The sequence below is a fragment of the Prenolepis imparis genome, unplaced genomic scaffold (assembly GCF_030444845.1).
Source record: "Prenolepis imparis isolate NDT839.2.m4 unplaced genomic scaffold, iyPreImpa1.0 SCAF_1, whole genome shotgun sequence".
Lineage (NCBI taxonomy): Eukaryota > Metazoa > Arthropoda > Insecta > Hymenoptera > Formicidae > Prenolepis > Prenolepis imparis.
The window spans coordinates 25,557,660-25,569,225 of NW_028141159.1; the positions used below are offsets into that span (position 1 = coordinate 25,557,660).

An 11,566-nucleotide genomic window follows, 5' to 3' on the forward strand; every position below is an offset into this window, starting at 1 on the left:
TATTTACATTTTCTTTTGTTTTCAGGTCTTCTGACGGCGGGATGTCGTTTTTACTAATATCGTATAAGGGAATTAACCGACTGTTTACCTCGTTCGTGAAAAGACCATGAAAAGTAAGGTTTTCGAATTGAAATCTTTTATATGCGTGTATACATACATGCGCATGAAGAAACATTTATAGGTAGGTAATGTCGTTTGTTTCCGAATATTTTTTTGCAATCATTTTTATAATTCGAATTGTTTATAATAATTTCTAATTCGATTCTACAGGTCAGTACGTCTACGGTAGTGACTCTGGGAAGATGCAGCAATTCTACATATACATCGCGGAATACAAGATTTCCTTCGTTTACATGGCAAGCGTCGTCTTCGACCAGAGACACTGTGGTGCCATTATCATACGGCGCTTCGCAGTCGTATCCTATGAGAGCGTCGCTGAAACGACTCAGGAGGATGAAACAAATTGGAAGAAACATCTGTAACAAAGAAGTTATCATCCTGGTTCGTTATAGTACGCTTTTCTTACTCTATTTGTGTGTACAATTTTTATAGTATTTCCTAATTGAATTTTTACATTTCTAATCTTAGAAGTTGTTATTATTTATTAATGGTTTCAGCGAATCTAACAATTTTCTTTTGTTTATCGGATGGTTTAGCAGGCGGTCGTTCCCGAGGAACTATGAAGATCTCGCCTGAAGTATCGGATTCTTCAGCCGAATCTTCGTCATGTTGCTGTGCGTAAAGGCTGCTCGTTGGCATTTTCGATGGTGGCTCGAGGGCTTCTTCGTCGATTTCTTCGTCGGAGCTTCCGATGTATGTTTCGGTTTCAAAAAGGATGCGAGAGCGCTTTTCAACCGGACAAGTTGAAAGATAAGTAGCATTTGTTATCGGATAATCGGTATTCGCGATAAGGCATCTGCATTTTTATTAGAGCTGCCCGTTTTGTATATCACTGTGTAATCGTATTCTTCTAATTTCAGACGCCATCTCATAAGTCGTGACGTAGGATCTTTAACTCTATGTATCGATATGAGTGGTTGGTGATCTGTTACGAGAGTAAATTTTCGTCCATAAAGGTATGGTCTAAAATAAGCTACGCAATATACGATAGCGAGAAGTTCCTTTTCTATAGTTGAGTAATTTTTTTCAACGGCATTGAGCACTCTTGAGGCGTATACGATTGGTAGATCTTGTCCTATTGGTCCTTGGCTTAATACTCCAGCTATTGCATAGTCTGATGCATCTGTGGTAAGCACAAAGTCTTTATTAAAATCTGGGAATTGCAATATCGGTTCCTTGCATAATAATTTACGTAATGTATCGAAAGCGATTTGTGTTTTTTCGATCCATTCAAATTTTACGTCTTTTTTCAGAAGATCTGACAGAGGTTTGGCGATCTTTGAAAAGTCTGGAATGAAGCGGCGGTAGTATCCGGCTAATCCAAGGAATTGTCGCACGTTTTTTATATTACGTGGAACTGGGAAGTTCTTGACCGAAGTAATTTTCTGTGGGTCTGATCGAACTCCGTCGTCGGTGATTATATGTCCGAGGTAGGCGACTTCGTGTCGTAAGAATTCGCACTTATCAGGTTGTAAGATTAAATTCGCTGCTCTGAGTCGTTGCATCAATTTTTCTATTTTAATGTCGTGTTCACGTAAGGAACTTGCATATATTACTATGTCATCCATGTATACTAATAGTTCTGTTCCTTGCAGGCTCGTCAAAATTTGATCCATCAGTCGCTGGAACGTAGCGGGTGCGTTTTTGAGTCCGAAAGGCATTCTTGAAAACTGATAATGTCCATGCGGCGTTGAGAATGCTGTTTTATGTGCATCGACAGGGTCCATGGGTATTTGATGAAATCCACTGGCGAGGTCGAATACCGAGAAATATTTCGCTCCACCAAGTTGATCCAGTATGTCGCAGATATTTGGTAGAGAGTAAGCGTCTCCTAAAGTTTTTTCATTTATTTTTCTGTAATCAATGACCATGCTCCATTTTTTGTTTCCCATTGAATCTGATTTTTTTGGCACAATCCATACAGGTGAATTGTATGGCGAAGTCGATGGTTCCACAATCTTTTTCTGCAAGAGTTCATCTACTTGCTTGGCGATCTCTTGACGATGTATCGGAGGAAATCGATACTGTTTCGTGTGTATCGGTATTTCGTCAGAGGTGACTATTTTGTGTTTTGTCGTGGTTGTTTCTCCTAAATATTCGTCTGATAGATAGAATCTATCGCTATTTCGTTTAATTAAAGTAATAATATTATCTTTCTCATTAGCATTAAGATGGTCGAGTCGTAATAATTGTAAGATCTCATTTATTCTTTTGATATTAATATTTTCGCCGGGATCTAAATCATGTTTAGTAATTTCAATTTTTTTATCGTGTAAATTTTTGTGATGCTCGTTAACCGTTATTTATTTGCATGTTCGTCGTCGTATGTGTCGTTGTTTCGTAATATGTCGCAGAAATTATTAATAATATCGTTATTATCATTGTTATTATTGTTCCGCAAAATTTCGATTTTATTATTTCGAAAATTTTTATTTTTTTCTATATCGTCACCCTTTTTGCTGGTGCTAATAGAAATTGTTTTATTCTCGACAATTATCTTTGTCTGCTAATTCTCATTTGCTTCCATTATTTGATTTCTTTGTTTATATGTTGCAGCTACACATGAAGAATAATTCGCGATTGCGTGAGGGGGTGAAGGGGAAGAATAATTTGTGAGAGAAGGAGTGCCTGGCTTCATCAGGTCATCACCTTGTAAGAGAGGTTGCAACAGAGCGAGTACGTCGGAGTCGTCTGCTGAAGAAATGTGAGATCCATCTTTTGTGGATATAGGGAGATCACTTTTTCGTGAGTAAGTATTAGTAGTAGAGGGGATTTCATGTGTAGAGACATTTATTAATTGAGAAATCGTTTTTGTTTCAAGAAAGGATTCGAGGAAAGAGGAAGTATTTTTGGGATGTCGATCTGGATCGACGACACACCTTGATGTGCCAGAAGGAAGGCAGTGCTCCTGCCCGTGAGGATGCTGATCTGGATCAGCGGCTCGCGATTGCGCGCCGAAAGGAGTAAGGAGAAATCCATTCATTTATTGTATTAATTTGCGTTTGTTTTTTTCTGCGTGGTTGATTAGAATTATTTTTATAGTTATCTTTATAATTGTTTTTAGGTTGATTGGACGCGATTTGCGTATCAGCAGCGGATTCAGCGTTTTTGGGTGCAGTCTCTGCTGCAGATTGATGTAAATTTTCAGAACTTATAGTTTTATTGTTATTATAATAATTACTATTAGGCGGGTTTTTTTATATTTCCGCAATTTCTAAAATTTTAATTGTAGTAATGAAAAATTCAATTGGATCATCTAAAGTATTGATGATTCTAATATATGCCTTATCATTTGTACAGGTTACAACCGATTCTCCGGCATAAACTCCGTCGCGATCCATTTTTAGGCGAGGGATGTAACCAGTTTTGATCTCTGGATTAGAGATGCGAATTGTGACTCCTGAATTAGTACGCGGAGATACGATTACTGATTCTTCTTCTTTTAATCGAAATGAGCAATTGTGCCATGTAATTAATTGATTGCCGTAATTTATACATGCATTGTGTTCAGTAAAAAATGTTGATCCTAGAATTCCTTGTGTTATTAAAGGGAATTCGGATACAACGTGAAACGTTACCGGTGCATAAGAGATGTGGACTACTATAGAGCCTATAGTATTGACAATGTTTTCAGTGATACCGATGAGTTGAATTATATCTTTATTATTGATATAAATTTCTGAATTGACGCATTCCCGTTTTATAATATTAGATTGTGCTCCCGTATCGAGCATAAAAGCTACGGGTCCTCTGAAGGATGGAGATTCGAGTTCGATAGCTGGTACTGTTCCGTCGTCTCCCCTGAGGATGTGGAGGGACCTGGATTGCCTTCCATGTAATTTGTCATCAGGGCTTTGCCTAGGCCTCGAGTCGCCCCGTTGGTCGAGACCCTTGGATGGTTTCCCGTATTTTGCGAAGGTGCGTTATTTGAATAATTATTATTGTTACCATTTCTATCATTATTGTTATAGTTATTTTGATTGTTGCTATAATTATTAGGATTATTACTATAGTTATTATTTCGATTAAAATTATAATTATTATTTCTATTGTAGATGCTGTTATAATTATTATTATTGTTACATCCTTCGCGGTTTTGTTTTGTGCGACATTCGTGTACTAAATGTCCGAATCTTTTACAGAAGCTACAAATTTTCTGGGCTCCGTTTGCTGGAGGACTTGATGATGCGTTCGGGGGACTAGGAGGATTATCGCGTTGTAATGTTCGCGTCGGATTTGCGGGTACGGAATTCTCTCGATAATTACGAGGGTTTTTATTTATAATTTCTTCTCTTTCTAAGCGTCTATTAATTACAAGTACTTTTGAAGGCGTCCGTGAAGTTATTGTATCCTTCGACGCGGAGTTCTATCCGATATTCTTTTGGAAGCCCTTCGTAGAATGCTTCAAGAGCGAACGACACTATGGATGCGGTTTCGAATTCGTTCAACGGTCTACTAAGTTGTTTGATCTCCTTCTATTATGGCTGTCCTTAAGTCCTTAATACGTTTTATATAATCAAGAATGTGTTCGTTCTGTTTTTTAGGCCGTACTTAATGTCCGCGGTAGTAATTAGAGTTTCTACCGGGTCCGAAGGTACGTTTGAGGCAATCGATGAACTTTTCTACCGTCGAGTGGCTTTCATCTTCTACGGCGAGGTATGCGTGATGAGTTAATTTGTTGCGTAGCATTCGTACAAAATGTGCTTCGTCCGTTAATGATATTGACACTTTTGCTCTTTTGCAGGCTCTCGCGAATTGCCAGATGGGAATGTTGTGCCAATCGTATTTCGGTACGAGGTCAAGTGCATCGCGGATATACGATTTTGAATTTTCCATTTCTACGAGACGATTATTCGTCGCTGTTGCCATTTGTGCTAACGGGTTCGGATAATTAAATGTGAGATTTGGACCTACGGCGGTCTCATTTGGGGTAGACGCTGAAAAACTATTGGTGAGTGTACGCATCATATTTTCTAATAATTCTGTACGTTTACATAATTCCGTTTCTTTTTCACGCATTTCTTTGAGTGCGATTTCGTAATTGACGCGATCTTCATTTCTCGCGACGTAATTTGTAAGTTCCCCTGAGCGATCCATTTCAAATATTTATAGTTGTGTAAAATTTTATTTATAAATGTATTTGTAAAATGTAAAATTTCGTAGTATTCTTATTATGTGTAAATAATATTATGTATAATAATAATATAATTGTAATAAATAATCGAAAACCGCTGGAGTGATATTGGTGAAGCAACTAAATTAAACCTGCAACAGTTCTTATATGCGGTTGAAATGATATTGAGCTCAACCAGTTTTCAGTTTAATGGACAATTTTACGAACAGATTTATGGCAGTCCTATGGGGTCCCCACTATCACCTATTTTAGCTGATTTAGTAATGGACGATTTAGAGACAAATTGTTTAAGTTCATTAAGTTTTAAAGTTCGGATTTTTTACAGATACGTGGACGACATTTTTGTTATTTTACCAGGTTTCAAAATTAATGAAATTTTAACAACGTTTAATAACTATCATGAGCGCTTGAATTTCACTCACGAAGTTGAAATTGATTCTTCTATCAACTTTTTAAACTCCACAGTCATTCGTAGAGGGAATAAACTTATAACTAATTGGTATAGGAAACCTACATGTTCAGGCAGATACATAAACTTTTTTTCGGGTCACCCAATCAAATATAAAATTAATACCATCTATAATTTAATAGACCACGCAATTTTACTATCTGATGATCAATTTCACCGGACTAATATTGAGACTGTCAAAAATATTTTAATCAATAATAGTTTTCCTAAACACCTTATCAATAAATATGTAAATAGAAGAATCAACTTTTTAAAAAATGACGGCAACGATAGTTTTCTTGAATCTGTTAATAATGTTGGTTCTAACTTGCATAAAAAAAAAAAGCACGGGTTATTCCGCTTCCATACGTTGAAGGTGTTAGTGATGATATTAAACGTTCACTTAAAAAAGTGAACATAAATGTCTACAGCCTACCTAAGAAATTAAATACGTTAATCAAGCGCGGAAAAGACAAATTAAGTAACGAGGTTCGAACTAATGTAGTTTATAAGATTGATTGCAAGGATTGTGATGCGTCTTATATTGGCCAAACAAAGAGGCATTTATGCACGAGAGTTAAAGAACATTTTAATAACATAAAATTGCATGTGACTAATCACTCCGTAATTAGTAAACATAAATGTGAATTTGGACACGAATTCAACTGGACATCACCGATCATCTTACATAACGAAAAACATATAAGAAAGAGAGAGATTGCTGAAATGTTTTTGATTAAGAAGCATGACAATACAATTAATTTGCAACAAGACACAGAAAATCTGACAAATATTTATGATAAAATTATAAAGGTCGTATAAACATCTTTTTGACTGTTAATTTAGTTGATGACTGATCATCACAGCTATGAGACGTGTTTTCTTTGATTGTCTCTATTTACATTTTATTACTTTGATGATTTAGATTTATATATTTATAATTTAACCACCACATCGTTTATTAATTAAGTAAGTTCTTTTGTAATTTCAGTTTTATTTTATTTTTTATATGCGTTTTAAATGTAAAAATTACTTGTCAATCCTTTGTTATAGTGTTTTTCACTTGGACCACAACCAAATGGTCGAAACGTTGTGAATATAATTGAATAAACTTTTGCTAGTTACGTCGAATTTAAGTCTACCAATTTATATTTACCACTAGCGATATATACTATTTCTGAATTATTTAGTAATAAATAATATTCGTATTTAATATTTTTCCTTTACATGATACGATTCGCGATTCGTCAATTCTCCTATAAATAATATTATACGATACAATAATAGTAGTAGGACTAGGAGAGGTCTAATCCATATGGCTCCGAGGGGGGTGCGGAGCGCGGGGGTATCTCTTGGCGCGGGGGCTGACGTCATGCGGGGGGGGGGGAATCTCGGTGGCGCGGGGGCTGACGTCACGCGGGTGGAGGGGATCTTTCGACAAATGAGGGGGAGTTTTCTGAGTGCAATATTTGTAGATGGTATCTTTACGACTTTTTTATGAGGGATCTTAGACATTTTCCCAACAGGTATAGAACAAACGCCGATGATCGACAATTTTATACCCTCGTTAGTATAATTTTATTACGGAAGCGCCGATGTCCGGCTGCTCAAATTTGTCAACGGAGCGTTCTAGAATCCATAAAACTATGTTTTTTTTCATTTTATGTCCATAAAATCATTAGAATATTATTGAAAGAAATGAAGATTTTAGGGCCGACGCTGCGACGAACATGTCTAAACGTTATTTATAGCTGCAAATGTAAAATCGTTGACGTTCGGCAGCTTTGTACCCTCGCGGAATATCTCCCGTAAACGAGAGCGAAACATCTTCCTTAATATTTTTTTTAAGGAAGAATTGCAATGTTCGGCTGCTTGTGTCCTTACTCCTCTATCCATAAAACCGATATCTCGAGAAACTATCTTTTGAGATACGCCAAATGTTAAAAAAAAAGGAGACAGAATTAGGTGAAATATATAAGGAGGATGAGAGCGCATCAAACCATAGTACGATTTGAAAGCGCATGGATGCAGCGGTGAAAAAAGTTTAGTGGCTACTTTTCTTGTGTCAGAAGTGTCAGTGGCATAATAGTGAATAAAAGAAATAATGGAAAACATCGAGCAGAACGAACGCGACCTGTTGGAGCGGTCCCACCAAGTCACCACCTTGGGCGAATATTTTGAATGGGCGCTGTGCTGCGAGGAGTTTATCGAAGAGCTTGAAGAAAACAGCCGTAACAAGCGTCCGCGACTCTCGATTAGAAATAGACAATCTTTGGTGGCTAGAATCGCGCGACTCGAGAGTGCAAAAATTCGATTGCAGAAACAGTTTATATCAAGTGGTGGTGAATACAGCGGTGACAATAACGCGGAAAGACTCGTTTGGCGAGAGATTGATACGGCGTTTGAGAGCCGCATCTTAACCGGTGCGGTAATAAACAATAATTACATCGAACCTCGTCAATTTCTCGAGGATGCCAAAGACATTGTGATCGAACACGTGCAGAAAGTGATGCAAAAACACATTAATGTAAAAGTGAACACCATGTTTTATGGCGCGTTTGTGTCAGGTGATAAACGCGCCAACAAAAGTGTCAATACAAAAAACTGAACTCTTTCGCACGTCCGATTTACACGCATGCTTGCTCAACACATCGATGACGGTGAGTATGTAGTGGTAACTTCTACTGAAACGAAAGTACGGACGTATCTCGACGATGTCAACTTGCCACAGGTCATCGTATCCCCGCACTATGACGTGTCTTCGGGGAAAATTTTTCCTTGCCGGCGCGTGCAGTTCGTTCACCAACTGCCGTTTCTCCAAACTATGTTGTTTCTTCGCTTCGTCGGTTTTTCTCGATCGCCGTTTGTCGCTCGTTTTATGATTCATTTTCATTTATCGTTCTTCAATAGCCGTTCTTGAGCCGTTCCTGACCTGTTCGTAGCCGTTCTTGACTCGTTCTTGAGCCGTTCGTAGCCGTTCCTGACCCGTACGCAGCCGTTCCTGACCCGTTCTTGAGCCGTTCGTAGCCGTTCCTGACCCGTTCCTGAGCCGTTCCTGACCCGTTTTTGAACAGTTCGTAATCGTTCTTGAACCGTTCGTAATCGTTCTTGAGCCGTTCTTGAGCCGTTCTTGCGTTGTTTACTTCTTGATCCATTCGAAAATCGTTCTTGATTCGTTCGCTGCCTTGTTCACAGTCGTTTCTAACCCGTTCGTAGTTTTTCCTGACTCGTTCGCAGCCGTTACTGACCCGTTCGTAGCCCTGTTTGAGTTGTTGATAGCCTCGTTCGCTGTTGCTAGGCCGTTCATAGCCTCGTTCGCAGCCCTGCTTGAGTTGTTGGTAGCCTCGTTCGAAGCTGTTGCTAGGCCGTTCACTACCACTGCCACTCATTGTAGTTAGATAGTAGTTCGATAATCCTTCGTAGCTATTCGATAATTGTTCGTAGCCGTTCGATAACCGTTCGATAGCCGCTCCTAACCCGTTCACTGCTGCTCATTCAGGTTGATAGCCGTTTCTGAGTTAGCGTTAGCGTTAACCGCGCGTTAAGTTCGTTTATCACAATCTGTATTGCCCGCACATTCTTCTCCAACGAAGTCAGCTTCTCATCTGATTCTTTTTGTTGATTCATCAATCTTTTAATGTAGGATTCCACATAGAGTTTGTTGACGGCATCGGTGTCAGCCTCAGGTTGCGCTACACGACGATCTTCCGCGACCTTGCGTCATAGTCCGTAACGACGCGACACAGAGCGTTTTCGTGCACATAACTTTTCACAAATCTATCTCAAGAACCGCTTGTGCCGGTTGCATCATTTCTTGGTTCAAATAATCCAAATTTGTTGATAGACATTGTTTTCCCGATACGAGTGACGCTGATCGACTGATTAGATTTGTCGAGACACCATTCAATTTATAATAATGCCTGCTTCGCGAAGTTTCTCGATGATCGACAGGATCTCGTTGTCGTGAGCGTTGTGGCCAGCTCGGCGCGAAGCATCGAGCAATCGTACCTGATCCACTAGCTCGTTGGGGTCGTCCCAGCGCACGTAATCGATTTTATTGTCGGTTAGCGTCATCGCTTGAGGCATGAATACACCCTTTCCAGATTTTTTCTTTTCAATCGACATCAATGGTGCGATTATATGTTTGTACTTGTATCTGCTGTTGCTTCGTAATTGGCCTTGTGTCATAATTGCGTTTATGCGCGTTCGTCGCCAATAATATGCTCTTGTATTTATGCATATCATTCTCCGTGTAAATGTCATCATCGGGAATTCTCTTGAAGATCAACTCGTATAATCCTGGTGTACCAATGTACCTCACTTTGTCTATAATTATAGAGTCATATTTGTCAATGTCGAATTGTTTGTTACCGAGACGCATTTCATCCTTGTCGAAATAGACACCGTACACGTGATCGATTTTCCTTTCTTTGTCGCCACCGAGGAGAATGCTCATGTACTCTTGTCCCAGTGGTCCCACGTGCTTTCGCAACATTTCTTGACCTTCCATCGTTTGTAATGTGTTTCGAACAAACGATGTTTCGAGCGTGCTGCCCGAGGTTTCGAAAACATTTTCGTTTGCGAGTGTTTCGGGTATCATAGGTTGTACGATTCTCGTTGTCGCGAACGGTGTAGAGGTTATCATCGGTTCATCCAGTAAAGCATCCGATGTACGCGGTGTCGATGAGCAATTCGGGTTTGACCGTTTCCTCTTTTTCGATGTCGCATAATCATCCCTCTCCTCTTCCTCCTCCTTCTTGTACCGCTTGATGGGTAAGATTTTATCTTTGCGGTACTTTCCGGCTCGTTTTTCACCGCGATCGAGTTGTCGACAATCTTTTGTAGCGGCTCAATAATAGGTCTAAAATGGGTCTTGACCTAGATATCGTCATCGATCTTACCGGTCTTCAAAGCGCGATGTTTCTTGCGGATTGATTCACTCGTTTTCGCAATCTCCTTCGCTATCTTTTTACGCTCGCGAATATTATCGCTCTCAGCCATGTCGGTAGAGTGTCGAACGCTCGTGGTTCACCCCTCTCGACAGAACATCGGCAACGACTAATTGTTTTGCGGTATCGCGAACACGTTAAATCCGTTTCTGTATCGACCGTTCGTGAGCGAGCTATCCTTGTCTATTACTAGGAATCCATACTTTTGCTGCCAACATGTACGACATAATTCACTGAAATCCTCGTATGACATGTCGGTATTCATGTGATCGTTGTACACATGTTTCAAGTTGGTACCATTCTGTTTAAACAAAATTAGCAGGTTTGCGTTGTCGCGTATAAGTTGTTTTGATATTCTTGCATATGTTTGACAGAGATAGAAGCAGTCGACGTTCGAGTGGCGTCCCATTGAAAAGTATTATCTTATCGTATTTTGTTGGACGCCACGTCATTGAAAACGAAAATCGAGTTTGGACATACTTCGCTCGGTGGAATGACGTCACTGTTTTTGGAGAATGTAAAATAGCCGATTTCATCGATCGACGTCAACAAATTCTCCAGATACCGATATTTTGGTTGTTGCAGCGACTTTGAGTATACGTACACGTTTTCAAAGCGAACGCCGTGAGGGCTTTCTATCAAACTAATCAACACGTTAGTTTTACCGCAATTCGAGGGGCCGCAAACGATCGCGCGTATAGTAGTCGGCAGTATCGTACCGTGTTTACACATCTCCGCGTTGTCCCCCATCGATCGTAATCTGGCGTCGTAATTCGTCACGCGTATCGCGAAAGGTTGTCGCACGAAATTCATTTTCACACTCCTAACTGGATCGAACGTCTGCCTATTTATAGCTGCGCGGAACCGCGAATTACTCAGTAGCGAAAAAATGTTTGTCTTGCTATCAAGTCCTTA

At 39.5% G+C, this 11,566-nt stretch overlaps 1 protein-coding gene across 1 annotated transcript; it reads left to right on the forward strand.

The window, feature by feature from the left end:
• The first annotated feature begins 979 nt into the window (after positions 1–979).
• On the forward strand, positions 980–5,208 carry LOC145941496 (uncharacterized). Its single transcript, XM_083047609.1, has 14 exons — positions 980–1,076; positions 1,161–1,248; positions 1,374–1,550; positions 1,716–1,940; positions 2,045–2,175; positions 2,677–2,869; positions 2,942–3,083; positions 3,185–3,256; positions 3,421–3,588; positions 3,833–4,038; positions 4,263–4,362; positions 4,450–4,579; positions 4,665–4,776; positions 4,865–5,208. Exons 10-14 carry the CDS (start codon positions 3,928–3,930, stop codon positions 5,009–5,011), a joined length of 600 nt encoding a protein of 199 aa, XP_082903735.1. The 5' UTR covers positions 980–1,076; positions 1,161–1,248; positions 1,374–1,550; positions 1,716–1,940; positions 2,045–2,175; positions 2,677–2,869; positions 2,942–3,083; positions 3,185–3,256; positions 3,421–3,588; positions 3,833–3,927; the 3' UTR covers positions 5,012–5,208.
• Positions 5,209–11,566: the final 6,358 nt, after the last annotated feature.